The sequence below is a fragment of the Ischnura elegans genome, chromosome 5 (genome assembly GCF_921293095.1).
Source record: "Ischnura elegans chromosome 5, ioIscEleg1.1, whole genome shotgun sequence".
Lineage (NCBI taxonomy): Eukaryota > Metazoa > Arthropoda > Insecta > Odonata > Coenagrionidae > Ischnura > Ischnura elegans.
Window position 1 is genome coordinate 59,328,261 of NC_060250.1, and position 19,361 is coordinate 59,347,621.

General features: G+C 39.9%; 1 protein-coding gene across 2 annotated transcripts in view; it reads right to left on the minus strand.

Annotated features, from left to right (window-relative positions):
* The window catches only part of LOC124158948, a 123,239-nt gene that overhangs the window by 22,182 nt on the left and 81,696 nt on the right, over nucleotides 1-19,361 (minus strand). For both annotated transcript variants that reach the window (XM_046534383.1, XM_046534382.1), the window contains exons 4-10: nucleotides 13,573-13,820; nucleotides 7,513-7,711; nucleotides 6,846-7,018; nucleotides 4,919-5,074; nucleotides 4,259-4,381; nucleotides 3,174-3,434; nucleotides 574-2,013 (exon numbers count right to left, since the gene is read on the minus strand). In XM_046534383.1, the coding sequence (XP_046390339.1) occupies nucleotides 574-2,013; nucleotides 3,174-3,434; nucleotides 4,259-4,381; nucleotides 4,919-5,074; nucleotides 6,846-7,018; nucleotides 7,513-7,711; nucleotides 13,573-13,820 (2,600 nt within the window). The remainder of the gene's footprint in view (nucleotides 1-573; nucleotides 2,014-3,173; nucleotides 3,435-4,258; nucleotides 4,382-4,918; nucleotides 5,075-6,845; nucleotides 7,019-7,512; nucleotides 7,712-13,572; nucleotides 13,821-19,361) is intronic.

Consider the following 19,361-nt stretch of genomic DNA (forward strand, 5'->3'; position numbering starts at 1 on the left):
GAAACGCTTCGTAACAAAATGAAAAAAATATGTGAAAATTTACAAAGGTTTGTATCTTCATTCATCATGAATTTTCACCAAGTGAAATCCGAATCGATAGATTTCACCATACCACTGATTCAGGGTCGAAACAGGTATTACATAGGAATTGTAAGATGGAGTGCTGTGAAAGCCGTAACGCAGTGGCGTAACTATATAGGGGGATAAGGGGATAGCTCAAAAAAAGCTTCCAAAAGCTTAAGCTTTTCAGTTTCAGGGAAATAAAAAGATATTTAAAACTTTTGTCTAATTTTGATATATAATAACTGCATCAGTTTAAAGTTAAATTTTTAGCGCCAAAATGATGTAAAATGTATTCCCAGGCATGCCATTTTTCAAATATTTTCCTTGACCACCCGTTGCCTGGGGGGGAGGGGCGCCACCACAGGCCATCCCATCCCAAAGCATATTCCTAGTTACGCCACTGCCGTAACGTATCACATTATTCATCTTACAATTCCTATTCAAGGCCGTAGAGCTCTAATATTTATGTATTCAGGGATTACAAAGTTTATGGTTTATGTTTGGACTTACCCTCGCACATTTCGATGGCGTATCCATCCTCCACGTCCGTCTTATTGACTTTCCGGTAGCCGTCGTGGCAGTGCAGCGGGAATAGAGGGATATTCTCCGCCTTGATCTCGTTCGGTTCCTCCTCCCCGTCTTCCGCTCCCCCCTCCGACGCTCTCCCGTCCACCTCGTCGCCTCCGCTGCCCTCCCCGACATCAACCGTCGCCTCCCCCGGGTCCACCGCCGACCCCTCGCGGCGGCCATCCTCCTCTCCCGTCGGTATTTCGTTGGTCTCCTCGCCCGCCCCTTCACTTCCGCCACCCACGCGGCTATGGGTCTCCTCCACACTGTCAACACCACTATGACCACCATCTTCTTCTACTTCATCCTCTGCTTCTTCATCGCCCTCGTCTTCATCTCCTTCTTCATCCTCTCCTTCATCACCTTCTTCATCATCTTCTTCTTCATCATCTCCTTCGTTATCGTCTTCCTCTCTCTCTTCTCCGCCCTCTTCCTCCGTTTCCTTTTCGTCATCCCTCTCAACTCCGTTCGTGACCTCACCGTTTCCCTCATCGGGATGTGACTCTTTCCCATCGTCCCTCCCCGTTTGACCTTTCTCCGTCTTTGTCCCAGTTTCCTCTGCGGTTTCCGATTTTCGCGTGGTCGCTTCCGTACTCTCCCCTTCATCCTCGTCTCGTCCATTTTCCACCTCCGGTTCTCGCGTCTCGTTTGTTTCGCGGTTTGCTTGAGTGGACTCTTCTGTCGCCGGCTTCGTGACGTCCGTTACCTCGTGATCGGTGGTTGGTACGTTGGTGGTGGTCGCCTCTGTAGTTTCCTCTTCCCCTTCTTTTTGGCTCTCTCCCTCCTCTCCATCGCTTTCTTCCTCTTTTGTGTTATCCTCGGATTCCTTTTCCGTTTTATCTTCAGCTTCCCTCCCTGTTTTGTACTCGGTTGCACTCTCTGTTACGTCTTCGTCTCCTTCATTTATCTCTCTTTCCCCTGTCTCTTTGTCCTCCTCCCGCGGCCTTTCGCTAGTCGCATCTTCTGCACTTTTGCTTTCCTCAGTAATATCCTCCGCTTTTTCGTCTTCACCCTCGTTTTCCTCTCCGTTTTCTTCATCTTCGTCTTCCTCTCCACCTTCATCTTCGTTTTCATCGTCCTCTTCCTCTTCATAATCCTCTTCGTCTTCTCCATCTTCTTCATCATCATCTCCGTATTCATCATCTTCGTTCTCATCTTCCTCCTCCTTTCTCGACAATTCCTCAACCTCTCGTCCCCTCTCCTCCTCCCGTCTTCCTCCGTCTTTCTGCTCCGCTGGTGGAATTCCGACCTCCGGAGTTTCCGTGGTCGTCGTCGTCGTGGTCGGCGCTGGCAGGCACTCGAAAGACCCCAGGGTGTTTAGGCAACCGTGCTCACACAAATTGTCTTCTCCGCTGGCCTCCATCGCCGCGCATTCGTCGATGTCTGAAACGAATCGTTTTTGGATCTATATTAAATAAAATTCTTTCGGTGGGTTAAGGGTGATGGAAAATTTTAACTGCAGTTAAAGGAACTACATATAAGGGAAGGGGGATTATCTCGTCAGAGAAAAGGTCATTGATACAATTGACCTCACTAAGGTAAAATCATAGTATTGTCTCTGGTATTGAATGCGGTGGAGTGATAATTTCTATAGTTGAGGCCCAAGTTTTCAGTATCTATATGTGAAGAGAGTTAATATTTTATGGATCTAGGTTTTAATACGGGCTGGGAGTAATTACTCTGATTATGTTTTATTGAGCATCAGAGTTTCGACACTTCATGTCTTCGTCAGATGATCTGTTGACGACATAAAGTGTCAAAACCCGGATCGTCGATGAAACATAACTGGCGCTGAAATTCTTGGATTTTTTTTCTCTATTGTGGATAATTTTCACATTTTTATCCAGAAACAGTGCGTTAAAAAAATAATAATGGCTATCACAGAGCTACGATTACTGCATCTTCGGCTGCCCACAAGGGAGATGCAGGTGTTAAGGGATATTTACTCTCGTCGTATAAAACACTGAGGGGGTAAAAATTTGGGGGGATTTTCAACATGCATTAAACAAGGCAAACGCAAATGAAGAACCCTCGGAACCCAGAATTCGAACTTTGGCCTACCAAGATGAACTCTGCATTCTATTCGGGTTTTCACCGCGTCCGTTGTGTTTTAGCGACAACTGTTTCGCAGACATTGCAGTCAGCGTCTTCAGGTCGAAGGACGCAACACAACGGATGCGGTGAAAACCCGAATAGAATGCAGAGTTCATCTAATCAACGCCGCGAAAATCTTCGAACCTGCATTATTTGGCCTACCAAATTTCGAGATATCGTTTATTTTGTACACATTGTTTTATGATGAAGACTCAATTTTAAAAAATCAGTATCTCCGTCAAAATACCAACAATTGGAATAAAAATGTACCGGATTCCTCAACGTTCTGGGTTGTTAGACACCAAAGGGCCATTATATTTTACAGTATACCAAACCAAAAAATTTGAGTAGTTTTTAATTTTGGGGGAAATGCGCCATAAGAATTGAATTAGCGTCACTCCTGACCGCATCCTTCGACACTTTGTCCCTTCTCTTGCATTTTTACTCACCTTGGCACGTTTTCCAGTCGCCTCCGAGGAGGAATCCGTCGGGGCAAGTGCAGAAGGCAGAGCCGAAGGTGTTGACGCAGTCGTGGGAGCAGCCCGCGGCTCCGTCCTCGCACTCGTCTATGTCTTCGCACGAATGAGAATCTTTGGGCGAGAGGCGCGTGCCCGGGATGCCGTCGCAGCCGCACGCGTAGCTCCCGTGCGTGTTCTCGCACGTGTCCTGGCACGGGCCGTGGCCGTTCCTCAGCAGGCACTCGTTCACGTCTGTCCACATTTTGGTGACATGAGTTGGAAAGTGACGATATAACAGAAATTAGAGAGTTTTTTTTTAAAAAAAAAGGTAATTGATCGCAAAAGGTTATTCTGTACATTTTGAATGGATAACATAAAATTGATTTCCAGTGATTGTTTTTTATTAAATCGCTACCCTGGTTTCGACGGGCACCGCCATCTTATGGCGAGGAATGCATTGGTTCACCATCTCCAACAGTAAAGGGGTGAGGTGTATTTAAGGTGATGCACCAATGTATTCCTCACCAGATGATTACGTTAACCGTCGAAGCTAAGGTCGTGATTTAATAAAACTTCCTGTGGAAAAACAAAGTTTAAGTTAATCATTCAAAATGTTCAGCAAATTCCACAAAGTGTCGCCGGAAACTACCAACTTTATTCAGTGTACTTCTACCTAGATCTCATATTTTTTATAAATGTTAAAAAAAGCACAATGAGAAGTCTTTATTTTAAACATGGTACCCTTTAACGTTCAGAGTTGTGAGGTATATCTCCTGGTAAATAGTTCAAATAAAATTATATAATAGAAAATTACGGCCCGAAGATTGCATATTACTTATTTGGTTTTCAATTATGGACAAATGGTTTATTTTTACACATTGTTTCATGATATAGACTCAATTTAAAAAAATCCATATCTCCTTCGAAATATCAATTAATGGAATAAAAGTGCAGATATGGGATTTCTCGAGTTTCGAGTTATTAAATCCCAACGTGCCAATACAGATATTTTAGAGTAGGCATATCAAAAAATAGCTGAGAACAACCATGTTCAATTTAACAACGAATAAACTCACCCAGGCAAGTCTTGTCATCTCCAGCCAGTCTTAATCCAGTGGGGCAGCTGCATTTGAAGGATCCTGGCCGGTTGGAGCATATACCTTGGCATTTGTGCAAATTCTCTTCGCACTCGTCGATGTCTGTGGGAGAAATGGAGTGGAGAGCGAAACACTTATTATTGTGATTGGAAGCATTTGATTGTTGGTTCGTGAATTGTTGGATGAAATTTAGCCAAACATTGCCTCTATTTCGAGAAGGGTATAGTATGCGCAATAATATGCATGTTTCAGTCAAGCTACGATGTGAACAAGGCTTTAGACATGGAGTCACCTTTTTGCGGAGAGATGTCGTGGAACAACATATCAAATGATAAAAAAAGATATCGTACTGCCCACTTATTTAATTTTAACAGCTTACAACACATATATCAATTGCTATACAATCATGATCAGGTGCAGTACCTAATGGTGATTGTTTAGAATTTGAAGCGCGCGTGTTTCAAATACTAAACAATCATCATCATAAACCACCATCGTGCACGTTTTGTAATCCGTTAAAATTAAATTAGTGGGCAGAATGGTTTATTATTTAAGGCTTTAGGCGGTCGGCTAAATATGCTCTTGGTCTCTCTCTTATAGGTATACGCCGCCGACATAATTGCCGTCGTGACCTCTCACCTCTGCAAGTCCTCTTGTCTTCTGGATCAAGGCGATAGCCCTTGAAGCAGCTGCAGACGGCCTCTCCTTTGACAACAGAGCACGAGTGGTCGCAGCGCTTCCTCGTCTGTCCGTCTTCGGTTGTTTCCTCCTCTTTGCACGGGTCAACTGCTTCGGCTGCAAAAGGTAAGGTGAATTCCAATAATATAAAATTTATTAATCTTAATTAATTTATCTAAATTAGTCTTATATTATCATCTATAATTATTTATAAAAGTTTAATCTATCTAAATTAGTCAAGAGCGAAAACCATTGAAAGTTCGGGCTTTTCCTCTCCGGCCGTGGCGCAGAGCGCACGATTCAGACTGCTAGTCGTATAATATGCTCGGCAGTCCAGAATATTTTGTTCGCTACTGTACAGCTTCGGTAGCTCAACTGGTTTATTCGACCGGAACTCGAGGGATCCGGGTTCGAATCCTGGTCAAAGCGAATGGTTCTGTTATCTGGATTTCCGCTGCTTTTAAATACCTTGTTATGATTTGTGTTAGTGATTTTTAGTGATTTCTGTGGTGATCTTTGCAGTGGCGGATCTATGGGGGGGATCAAAGGGGGCTATCCCCCCCCTTCAACGTCGAATTTACACTAGATAGAATGGTAATTTTTGTTCGGACCCACAATACTTCGGAGAGTTTACCCCATACTTTGCCCACCCCTCTTGCCCTTATCCTGGATCCGCTACTGGATCCTGGTGTATCAAGCTACTAAATTCTGCGCGACGCTTCTTGGTAGGAATGGAACGAAGATTTTTTGTGATGTTCTTACTGATAAATGACCATAGATGGCAGTCAGTATTTTTCGACAGAATGAAATCTTGCTATTCCAGAGGAAGAATAAATGTTAAGAATTTTGACGTTTTAGTTTTGACCAAAAGGAAATAATGGGCGCTTGAGAGAAAAATAATAGTGATCGGCCCGAAGTGAGGCGTTCGTATTTATGTTCTTTTCTCTCTCTCCTTAAATTATTTATTACAGGGCCGGCCTTAGGGCGGGGCGACCGGGGCGACCGCCCCGAGCCCCGGGCTTTGGGGGGCCCCGCGTTCGTGAAAAAAATTAAAATGTACGATAGTTTTGAAAACGCAATTTCAACTATTACTGTATTGTTAAGTCCGTGCTAGACAAAAAATAATATTATGAAAAAGGAATACTAATGCAGTAATTTTTATTGTGCAATTGCGTTTGTCACATACTTAGCCAGAGAGTGGTAGGGATTCAAAATGCTCGAGTTTGTAGATGGGGTATAGAGTTTAATATTTTAAGTGAAGGGCCCCGCACTGAAGGTTCGCCCCTAGCCCCGCACCTGCTAGGGCCGGCCCTGTTATTTAATATGCATCGTTGATTGTTTATCCTAAATATAAAGTACCATCTGATAAGTAAAGGCCTTCGTTTATCGTTGGGACCAAAGTTGACTGAGTCGTTCACCAATTTTTTAATTCACATTTATGACCGATTTCTTTAAATTAAAATCCCTTTATTTTTCCGTTAAAATTCATGTGTTGCCTGATTGCTAATGTAGCAGACAGCGAACCATCCAATGTCTTCTTGCTTTTAAGGAAAGGAATTGTTTACGTTTTTTTACGTCGTCTAGAGGAGTATATAAATCGGAGGAAGTTTGTAAAACGGATAAAGGGACATATGTGATGAAGAGTTAAAAATGATGCGATTAAGGTTGTGTATAGATGTTAAAATGGCCCGAAATACTTGCAACAAATGTGGAAAAAAATATTGTTAATATTGTTTTGTAGTACTTTGGCCGTGGCTTATTTCAGCATTTGAGTGAAGCAGAATAATCAGAGCACATGCACACTGAACAGTTGTTGAAACATTTATCGCCTATTTTTCGCTTCGATTATTGTGATTTGTACTTATTTGGCTTCATTGGGACTGCTTACCTTGAATCTCAGGGTGAAATTCGCCTGCTCCCAAGCACCGGGGTTTCTTGCCTACCCAAGTGTTTTTACTGCAGAACAGTCTATCTGTTGCTGGATTGGCCAACTGATAACCGCCCTCGCACTTGTACATGGCCACTAGGAAGCGTTGAAAGGGTGGATTAGGGTTTTTTCGCCTGTAAGATGAAATTATCAATTGATTATTTATGATTATAGGAGTGGTCATGTAATGAAGGCCGCTCGAAGGAATGAATTAGAAAGATTAGAAAATATTTCGATTAAGTTCAGAGAATAAGCTGATGTGCATAGTAGAAGAGATACAGAGAGTCTCATTAAATATGTATTAGGCGCACAAATGTTGGTCAAACAAGGAGACCTCTTATTAAAATTTCCCATAATATTTTTATGAATTTTGAAATCACTTGGGCTGGAAAGGTCAAACTGGGAGACCACTTATTAAAATTTCCATATATATTGGTATGAATTTTGAAATTATCTGAGCATAGGCATTCTTCAATACCACTAATCTTGATTTTAGAGAAATGAAAACTTTAAGCATAACTTAAAGTATAAAGTGGATGACTTCATGCCCATTCATCGGCATATGGCCGTATCCTCAGAAATACAAAAAACATTTTTCTAACAAAAGCGTTATCGCTACAGCCATTACCTTAAGTACTTGACAACTCTTCCTCCATTAATTGCCGGTGCGGCCATTAGTCCTCCTCGTCCAGTTGAGGCTCCCACAAGGCACGTCAAGTCAAGATTGGAGAGATTGACGGCTCGCCGTACAACATCAGCCTTTGGACCAGATTGGATCGCCTCTAGCCTCACCGGGGGGTAGTGTCCGGAGCGCGTTGCATTCCAAGCTTCATGGCAGTGGTGTCGTGAAAGAGAAAGAGGAAACAAATCGATTTGAGCATCTCTTCACAATACTATTGAATGATTATCGATGTAAAGGGTTGTACTATCAATGATTTCCCTGATTTCACTCCTGTATTTGATTGGATCATATTGCGAAGGGTAGCTTAACCCTTTATAACCCAAGGTTGCTTCTAAGCAACATCAAAAATGTTTTAACTTTCAGCTCTACCCAGGAGAAATCTTAACTACCTATTATTTTGTAGAGTAAATTTCAATGACGAAGTATTTAGCTGCCAGGATAATTATCATTGAGTGTAAAATTTTCAAGATTTCAAAATGAAAAATCTTGAAATTCGATTTTTCCCAGAATCAGCTGTGGCTTAGAAAGGGTTACAGGCGATATAATTAAATACTTATTTTATTTTCTTGAGAAATGATTGATGGCCACTTGGAACATATATGCATGTCAAATCTATATGAACGTATCTAATCAGTGTGAAATCGTATGCGAAAGAAAAATATCAAAAATTGCTGAAAATAATGTTTCATTTGTGTTCGAAGTGAGGGTTTACAACTAGATGAATAAAAACAAATCGAAGTACGTAATTAAGAAGGTAAAAATTAATTTCGAAAGTGGAATAAAAACTGTTTACTTTAGTTGTAAGAAGTTTCAGGTTAAATCTTAAATTAAGTTCGAGTCATTTCTTACATTGTCCAATTCAGATGCGACAGTTGTGTTATTGGAAATGAACGTATGTGAGTAGAATTTTGGAAATATTTTACTAATTGGAAAAGCGGTTTTTAGGTTTATGGACATGGGAAATTAAAATTTATAATTATCGTGATTTAAAAGTGATTTTTATTTGAAATCTTTCAAATGGCTCTTTATGAAAAAAGTAGAAAAAATAAGTTTTAAATGGATCTGTGAATGTAAAATATCGGAAATAAATTCAAGCAAAAAATTAAGTGGGATTGTTCTTGACATTGATGTGGAGCTCACTGTTTCTACTGCGCCCGCCGTACAAGTAATTTTTATTTCACAATGAAATTACTATGTAGTTACATTAGCGGTTAGCAGAAGCGTTACGTTAGGTACAATCATAGATGAACTTCGCTGCTATCTTGTCATTTTGTAGATGGCACAAGTTGGTTTTTTGGGTTGGGATTTTTTTCTTTTTATGTCGGCAGATGGACATGGGAATTTATAGGACCTACGACCAGTGGTTATCTTTGAAATACTAAATTATTTCTTACAAAATCGAAATCACATATTAATTTAACCGGAGTTGATGCCTCAATCAGCATAAATTTGACTTATTCTACATTGCTAGTCATCTTAATCATATATCTTCCCTCGTCATCATATGTCAACCATGTTATCTTAGGGAATGGGGAACTATGTGAAAGGGAACCATGTTATTTTTATGAATTTGAGTCTATCGTTTGCCTGTTTCAAGCATTAATACTTAAAATTTAAACTGACTTTATTTCTAAGGAACTGTGAACACTTGCAGTTGTTTGCAAATCCTATCGATAATGTCACGAAGTACAAAATTTTAATACAACTATAAGTAGAAATGATAAATTTTATACTTTTACTCAATCATTTAGAACTCGTTAATATTGGAAACCATTTGCAGCGATTTTGTAGAGTGTAAGTCAAAGTTATGGCTGCAATTGAGTTTTTCGATTGCTATACTAGCTTTGAGTAGTATATACTGTCGCACAAAAAATCGAATTGTTATTTTATTTTAAGTTTTGCTGTTACTAATTAGGAATTTGTCTAGATAGATTTGGATATATATCGGAATGTTACGAACCTATGCTATATAACATTCGTAAGTTCAATGGCGTTAGATTCTGGGGAGATGTATGTGTATTCCGCAGCAAAATGAGAACGTATTCCGTCGTGAAGTTTTGTCGATAAATTTAATTTTATCATGTGAAAGGCAATTTTTCATTTTTTTTCGTCTCACTTGGCATTTTAGATTCGTGGTGTATCTGTCAACGATCTCACTCTCTGCTGAGAATCGTGTTCCCGTTCTTCCTCATTCCTCGAGTATCTCGCGCGGTCGGAATTGATTTTTATCGGCGTCAAATTAGGAAATGCTTTCATGGGTGCCTCCTCCAATTACCGCCAGCATATATCTTTCCGATCGATGACAAATCCCTTAGCTATCGAAGCCGTGTTGCTTAATGTTTCTAACCACTTCAGGATATCAATCAATCTCCTAACACGGGGAAGAGCCGGTTTTATCATTGAAGATCTTCGGTTGATGTTTCGATATTTTGGATAATCGTCCCTTCCCCCGACAACCCGTGTGATATACGGAGACAGTCAGCTTGTCTGTGCTTCGTTAGATCTTTCAGCTTATCAATCTTTTACATCCTAGAATGCCGTGGAGCTTCAGTCTGTTGGTGGTCCTCTCTCTCGAGGAAAAATGTTTGGAGAAGAGAAGGGGCCTAATTAATTGACGATTCTGTGAGATACACGTATACAATTTTTCATGTGATATTTCTGCTGTTTATTTGATTCTTGTGACTGAAGTAGGGAAAAAGTCCTTGCTCAGAGAGCAACATCGGGACAGCTGAGGAATCGATTGTGGGCGCTAGAAAATTGTTTTGAGTAGGTAGCCTTGAAATCAATTACAACTGGTTTTAAATGTCTAGTTAGACTTTACCGCAACATGATTAAATCGCTAGGTATCTTAACGAGAGAATTTGTGATAGTTAGAATAAAGAAAGTAGTTTAGAAAAACGTTTTGCGAAACTTGTGACCTTACATTGAAGCACACGTAAACTGCGGTTATATCACTCCGCAAAAATTTACGTGACTAGGCGTGATGAAACCGGCCCTTAGAATTAATTGTAATCAGCAGCTAGCACCGGGCGTACCGAAAGGTGAAAATGCACATCTATATAGGAACAGATGTATGTCCATACAGTAATATCACTTAACGTAGAATTAGTTTCCCCTTCCTAGTGAATGCCGCATGTAGAAAATGTATAAGAAGTGGGTTCGGAAAATAACGGGAATGTTAGATTTTTGAAAAAAAAATTTATTCTTGTGTATTAATGCCTTCAAAATAGACCCTATTAGGTATCATGCACTTGTGCCAACGCTTTCTCCAGTCCTCGAAACACTTCTCAAATTCGATCTACGGGATAACATTTAGCTGTGCCGGCGATTTATTTTAATGTCATCTATGCTTTTAAAGAGACTGAGATCATAAAAAGACGGCTAGCGCTAGCGGCTGCCACAGACAAAGTATCCAATGAATAGAGTTGAAAATTCAATCATAGTACTTCCGGGGCATGTATTTCAACATAAAGAAAAAGTTGACAACCCGGCTCTCTAAACACGCGAGAAAGAAATAGTTCCCGTTATTTTCTGAGCACACCTCTTACTTTTACATCGCATTGTAGAATACATAAGTAGAGGCGTGGTCCTAAAGATATTTCTAACACGCCATAATTGTGCTTAAAATACATACAAATGCAATGCCATATCCGTGGGGAATTAATGAGAACATGAACGGAATGTTCCTCTTGCATTGAAAAAAAAAAATATTTTCCTCTCGGAGTTAGAAAATGTTGAGCTGGTTGATTGGCTACGCGAGAACGTGTATTCTTACCCAAAATGAAACTCGGAAAAAAACAACTCGCTCCTTTGAAAAGGAAAAACTAGTGAATTATAAAATGAATGCGCTTGCTGGCGGAAATTTACGGGCTAAAAAGATCAACTAAGGACAGTGGTTCTCATAGTGAATATATGAAAGGGAGATAAACGGCTATTGCGCATGGCACCAAGGTTAAAGTGTTAAAATCCGAGATGTGTCCGAGTGTTAAAAAACGCGATGGATCTGATTGATTGACTACGACAATGGCATTAGCCAGCAATTTTATTTCCGTTAAAAATAATGCTCACGAAGAAGGAGAATCATCATGATTTTGATGACATATATCTATTACAATTTCATTTCAAACGTTTTCCCTTGCCGATAATAATGCTGATCTAGGGTTTCAGAGTTGTGCACTTCTTTTCCTTAATCCACTGCTATTTTGAGCGCATTGTATAGAGGGTGTTTCAGGAGGAATCTGCAATACTTTAGGAGGTGATAGAGGGGATCATTTTAAGCAGTTTTGTTCCTGTAAACATGGGGTCGCAACTTCTTAGTTACTGAGATATGGCAACGCAAACATATTTTTTGATTCGCAGTTACCATGAGAACGATTTCTCTTGGGTTTTCAGTTTTTCCGAAATATTATTTAACACTCTGGATTTTTAAGAAAATTGGATAATCAATGTTCGGCGAAAATGTGCGATTCTAATTGTCTGAGACAATTAATCTTTGAGTTTAGCTAAACGGGAGCTTTGAGCAAGTATCAACAATACGATTGCGCAATCTCGCCCATTTTGACATTAATTGCTACAGACAATTACAATCGCACATTTCCGCCCAAACATAATGATTTTATGTCCTTAAAAATCCAGAGCATTAAATAAAATATCGAAAAGGCTGGATACCCAAGTGAAACCGTTTCAAGGTAACTGCAAAGAGCATGCAAAAAATTGTTTGCGTTGCCGTACTACCTCGGTGACTACTGAAAAAAATAAGGTAACTAAAGTAAGGAGTTGCAACCCCATGTTTATAAGACAAAAAATACTTAAAATGGCCCCTTGTCACCTCCTGAAGTACAGCAAATTCCTCCTGAAACACACTGTATTTTTAGTCTGTGATTGATACAAAATGAGATTATGAATTTACGATCACGGTGGCTCCCGAAAAATGCGTGCGGGGTTGTTGTCCCAATGTAGCAGTGGCGTTACTGGGGGAAAAGGGGAAAGAACGCCTCAAGAACCCTAAAATTTCATGTTATGAAGAAAATTTCGTGAATTATTACCCAGTGTGGTGTTTTATTCAATGTGACGCATTCCCTCTGCCTCAAATCAAAGTCTTAAATAAAAATAAGGCCGTTTTACGCGGCTTTTATGTCCGTAATTGCACAATCTAACGTATGTATAAAGGTGATGTTTACATTGCGTCGTGTAAAGCGGTGCATTGTTGGAACGCATGCGAGAATGCATGACCGTGAGATGGAAAAATAGCCCCTGTACTAATTTCGTTCATGCATTCGCGCAATTGCTCGCCATAATTAGAAATTAATGCAGTTCTCACCTGCAATTACGTGCCCCGTGTAAGCGGCATTTTGTTACTTCTCTGCAATATGAAGTGAAACCGTTTCGGTCGTTAAAGTCACCATACCTACGCCATTGCTGTGTCCTCAGCCTTCTTTTCCCAGTGAGCCTCCTGTCTTCCCGCTTTATTACCCAGTGTTGTGAGTTATTAAATCTGATCTATTCCACATGTCTCCTAGTTATGCCTCTGCACAGCGCCGGAACTAGGAGTTTTGTCAAGTCAGTTTGCTGTCCCCCTCACCTGATCCCCCCTCGCTCCCTGCTTTCCCTTTCCTCACCACTAAAATATAAAACATCCGTAAAATATTTTTTTGAGATGAGGTAGTTGAAATTACACACCGTATGTTTGCCATTGAGAAGCATTAACAATACAAGGTAACCTGTGCAAAAAATTTTGCACTTTCACTCAGATTTTATTTTTAATATTTTTACCTGCCTACTTTATTGTTAATATTGTCACATTTCTTTGGTTTAGTTCATGGTTTATATAGTCACTAATATTTTCCTTAAATTCTTACATAACGAATTTGTATGTAAAACTATAAAAAAAACAAGTCAATATTTTCGATCGTCGACATTTCGGTTGAAAATTTCGATTCTTGTGGAAAAGTCAAACGATTGCTCGAAAAATCGGTGGAGATGTTACGGTCGTTGCAGTCTCCATACCTGATCCAACGCCGTGTCCTCTGCCTCCTTCATTTCCCGCCGATCCTCCAGTCTCTCCGCCCCCGATCCACTCCACCTCCCTGCCCTCCAGCCCGGTGGCGGCCCCCGGCTCCTCCGAAGTCCCCTTCCGCTGCCTCTGCCGCTTCCCGGTCCATTCCCCCCTCCGCCTCTTCACCACTTTTCTCCTCCTGCCCCGGGCGCCGCCGTCCGGCGTCGATGTCGAATCCCATGGTCCGAGTACCGCCCCCCTGGTTTGTCGAGAGAAAAAAAGAGAGATCGTTATGCGCTGTGACAAGGGACCTTCGCTCAAAGAGCCGTGTAAGAGGGGAACAGATTGAGATGCATTCGGTGCTTCCTTGCCATCGAGATTAAGGCGGCTCGGTCGAGCTTCGTCGGGGAATTGGTGACTCACGGCCTCCGGACAGAGATATATCATTCCGATGACACTCGTCAGCAGTAGGTAGTCGCTCTCGTATTATTATAATGGTGGGCACCCATCGGCAACGGATACGTTCATGAGTGTTCGAGAATGGGAGCAGCATTGGTCGTCATGTGTAGCCTTTTTTATTCGGCCTTACTCGGGTTGGAATATGAAAGAGGCACCAAGGTTTTGTTTTATTTTAAAGTTTTACGGTCATGATTAATGAGATATGTCTTTTATAGGTGACATTTAAAATAAAAATAGCGGGCAAAGTACAGCATGGCGGTGCCAGAGAATGATATTTAGTGAATTGAGTATAAAGTTCTCGGTTTCGTCCTATGATGGTGTGATAATTACTAATCACTTCAGTGACTTAGCTAGCAAATACTCACTTCAGTAAAGAAAATATTCAGATGCCCTTTGAGCATAGCCTTTGAAGAGCATTTGAATATATGGAATTTTTTATATGGATTGATTATGAATTAGGATTAAGGATTTGATATTGAGCATTCTTGGATTAAAATAAAGGATTCTTGGATCAAAAGAAATAAGGATTTGATTGTGAATTCTTTATTATAGTGCAGCGAGTTATTATCATTGAGCTTTCAAGCAGAGGATTTGACTGTGAGTTCCCTTTAGACTTTTATTATGCAATGGACTGACAAGGAACATTTTCACTGGCTGCACATTCACGTACTGTTCATCTATATTTGGAAATGTTAGGTTAATAATAGCTTGAAAGAGTTCCAACTTACGTGAAAAAAATTAAGAGCTTCACTTTAGAAGGCTTGACCCACCTTAATATTTATTTTAATAGGCAAGCGCATTTTAGGGAGACTGTAAAGATGGCAAAGATGGTATATTTGAATCTGTGTTCCCTTTGATCTGCCAACTAAAAAATAGGTGGTTTCCCTCTCTAGGGATGGGGCCACTATGAAAGAGAGAAATCAATTAACCTCTCTGACCTCGTCGCTTCTAGAACCCATCCTTTTTCTCCCGACCCGATTCCCTGAATTAGCTATCCAAATCCTTTAGGTATCCCCAAAAAGCTATTAGTCCTCCCACGCTACTTTTTAAGGATTGTTTCTCCAAACTTGGTATATTCCTCGTCTCATTATCGATTAGTCAAATTGATAGTGAATGGAAGCAACCTTTTGTCGTCCGCTTTGTACCGCTTGCAAGATTTTTCGTCAATTCTGTTTAAGTTTTGTCGTTTGAAATTCATATCAAGTCATTCGAGGCGACATTACAAAATTTCTTGGTATTTTCCGATAGAGAAAACTGATGCAATGCTTACAAAGTAATTGGAATATGCTTAGTGGCGCTGTTTGTGACATTTTTCTACTCTTGCATTATTTCGATCATGTTATTTGAAAGATTACGATTGGTACGCGTTAAATTCTTTCTTCAAATAACGCATTAAAATATTTTTACGGGAAATTGGGCTCCAATTCATAGGCAACATTTAAAAATGTCATGTTTTTATTCTCAATAATGCTAACTAAGATGGAACAATGAAACTTTTTATGTATTCAACCTCTATATTCGATTTTATGTGCACATAGAAGTGCTGAAGAGGGCACAATAAATTATTCGCTGTGAAAATATGCGAAATTTTGAAGCTTTGTTGGTCGAGCGAAATTGTACTTCCAAGGTGGTGTGATGATGTGATTTTTCTCAAATGTTTTCCCTTTCCTTACACCCGCAAAATAACGGAAACATAAAACACTTGTGCACTATCACGAACTTCTAACTGATATTCTTCGCGAAATTTGCAAGTATTTCACCTTCCATTCCAAATGTAACTGATTTTATATTTCTAACTCTCGAAAACGAACGTTTTGAGGCTATTTGGTGATGTAATCGTCAATTTTATTTGAACGTTTTCACGTGCAACATCCGGACTGTTCCGTCACACACGTACCCGATTTGTATCTTTAAAGAGCAGTGTTGAGACCCTCGGTGGAAGAAGATGTGCGGAGTTGGGAGTGAGGATGGTGGGGAGTTGACGAGATCTAAAGGATGACTCTTGTCAGTGAAGGGGTCAGAGGTCGAACACGGAAACAAGTGTGGGGAAACAGCATGGGTCTCCCGGTGGGTCCTTTCCCTCTTTATTTTCGGGGATACCTTTGGTCCTAAGGTAATAAGTTCAGGAGAAGAACCCGTGAGTAAGCTAATCGAGATAAAAAATAATTTCGCTTTATTACAGTATCAGTGCCATGGATTGATGCTATTCTTGTCACATGAGAAAGGAAATACGATACCGTGAAACACTCAATGCTCGCTAAAGGGGATTGCCCGTTTGCAGCAATAGGGTGGTTTCCTATTATTTTTTTATTGACTAAATCGAAAGATTATTACTCCTTGATTACGCATTTCACGCTCTTAGATTTTTGAATGACGACATCTATTTTTCGCGATTAAACGAAAGTGAAAATTTTCAAGCGCGCGAAAATGCGACGGCTAAGTATGAATGCTGGGAAAAGGCCGTGTGATGCCATTTTGGTTCCGGTGGCCGCCGTGTGAGGTGACCTAGGGGCGAGGCTATGATCGCCGCTATGATGCATGCTGCTGGCAAGTAGCAGAGTACCCTGCTAGCACGTAGCGCTTGGCTTAAATAAGTATTATTATTACCCTATCAAACGAAGGAAACTTTCCAAACTTTGGTAATTTTAATGTGTGATTATTAAGAGATGTTTCCCAGAGCTCTGTGCCTCATGCATGCATTAGTAATCTCAGACAATGTAAAACTCCTATCTACTCGTATAGAAACTAGGTCCCTGTGTCGTCACGTGGAGTGGCATCGCATAGGCGCCAATCTGGCCTTTTTCAAATGCGGTTAAAATTGACCATTGCCATTCGTCTAAACTGGGATTTCTAAAACCAAATAATTTGTATACTATGAATGCACTAATGGTGGGTGACGAATCGCAATCAATGCCTTTCGTTTTCTTTGATGAAGGAAACTACCCTATTGTTTTTAGCCTATCTGCACTGTCGTACGTTTTTCAAAATTAAAGAAACAGCAGTTACTTCAGCTATGGAGTAAAAATTTAAAAAATATACAGAATATGGTGGATTGATTCCAACGATATGTTTATGGCTTTGTGTAGATTATCCATGATTATGCTAAAGTGCGAGATATTGCTGGCATTTTTGAATTGATCGCATGAATTTCTCGTAAAGTGCTATTATTTTCCTTCGACTATGTTTTCAGCATTCACGAAATAGTCACTAGGCTTGAAAATTAATGCACCATTCTGCGATGTAAATTTTCATGCTTATTGAAAACACATCATTTTGACCGATGCACCCCGAAAATTCGTTTCAGTGGTCGTAGTTTTTGAAAGAATGTCTACTAAAAAAAGCCGATTGGTGGTTATTTTCTGGATATTTTCATTAATACGAATTAGTGCAAATGCGTTTTCGTGGGACTTATTTTTTTCACTTTTCCGAAATACATTCGTGGAAAATCCGTACCTAAACATTCCATGTTTATAAGATTTCTCTTTAAAAATGGTGTTAAAATTTTTAAGGTTTTCCCTAGTAAAGGAAAAAATGCACATTGAAATCATTTGAATGACGTTAATTAATGATTCTCAGAATTTTATCATCATTTGACGCCCACAATTTTAGTTGCCTTTAATAGGGTGGTTTCCTATTATTTTTTTATTGCCTAAACCGAAAGATTTTCCTCCTGGAGTACGCATTTCACGCTTTTAGTATGTTTAAATGATAATTTCTATTTTTCGCGATTAAATGAAAAGGGAAAATTTTCAAAAAGCGAAAACGTGACGGCTAAGTATGAATTCTGGTTCCAGCTGCCGCTATGTGAAGCCACCTTGGTGTGAGTCTATGATCGCCGCAACGACGCCTGAAGATTATTAATATCTTATTAAACGAAGTAAACTTTCAGACCGTAGGCAGTTTTGATAGGTGATTATTGAGAGATGTTTCCCTGATCTCAGTGCCTCATGCATGCATTGGTAATCTCAGACGATGTAAAACTCCTATCCACCCGCATAGAAACTAGGTCCCTGTGACGTCACTTGGAGTGGCATCGCTTGGGCGCCAATCGGGCCTTTTTCAAATGCGGTTAAAATTGACCATTGCCATTCGTCTAAACTGGGATTTCTAAAACCAAATAGTTTGTATACTATGAATACACTAATCGGTGACGAATCGCAATCAATGCCTTTCGTTTTCTTTGATGAAGGGAACTACCCTATTGGCATTGGCAATGACCAAAATGTTGCACTCTGTTCCAAGTTGAAATTGCATTAACGTCCGCATAATAATTTAGTTCGGAGTCGTATTGCTATTCCAACACATCTCCCGTGTTATTAATGAGTCAATCGACCATAGCCGTAGTATTTGGGCTTAGGTTGCATCAGTATTCACCTCCTCTGTTCTGTTGCCTAGGAAGTCTCTTCATCATTATCACTGGTCAACAATCCCAAAATTGGTTTGCGGCAGCTGTCCACTCAATTCTCCCAACATCTAATATTTTCTTACCTTCGTATTTCGTATATTTCACATCCTTCTTTACCTGCTCCATATATATGCCGTTTAAGATCTTGCTCTTTCGTTCTTGCCATCTAATTGTCCCTCGACGAAATATAGACGTGTTATTTTTTCCTTATTTCCTTATTTTTTCCATTCACACCGATGGTTTCTACTGCGCGAATTGGTCAGTAACGACTAAAAAATGAGTTTCCAGAATTAAAAAGTGCAAAAGTAAAATTAAATTTTCAGTATTCACTTTAGGTCTGAGTATAATCAGGGGAATTCACGATCTCATTTTCAGGCCTATTTCCGGCGTCGCAATTCATTTCTACACTATCATAATCGGCAGGCTTTGTTGTATACCTAGCGTAAATACCTCGAGAGAACTCGGTGATCCATTTTTTATAATCCATGAAAAATAAAAAAAATCGACGAATGACATGGTCCACCGTTTTGTATCACATCGGCCACAAATGCTACAACTCTGTTGAGAAAGATGATGAGAATTAACAATAACGAACTGTTTAATAGTGTTGTAAATTTTTGTTACAATTAAATTAATACATTCATACATACAGTCTTAACATACTAAATTTCGAAAAAAATTCAATGCGGGCAATTTTAGCGAACTTTGTTCAACTTTGAGACCATGTATTTTGATTAAAAAGTAACTTATCTATAACGGTTGTATCCTCCTCTCCGGAAAACGTATGAGTTTCAAGTGATAGTAATCATAGGGTTGTGTGCCACATCCTACGTAATCAGTCATGCCTTTTCCCCGGTTAATATGAGACTAATTTGCAAGAATTTTGACCATCCAATGTAAGACCATATCATCATTTCCGATATTTGAGATTCTTCA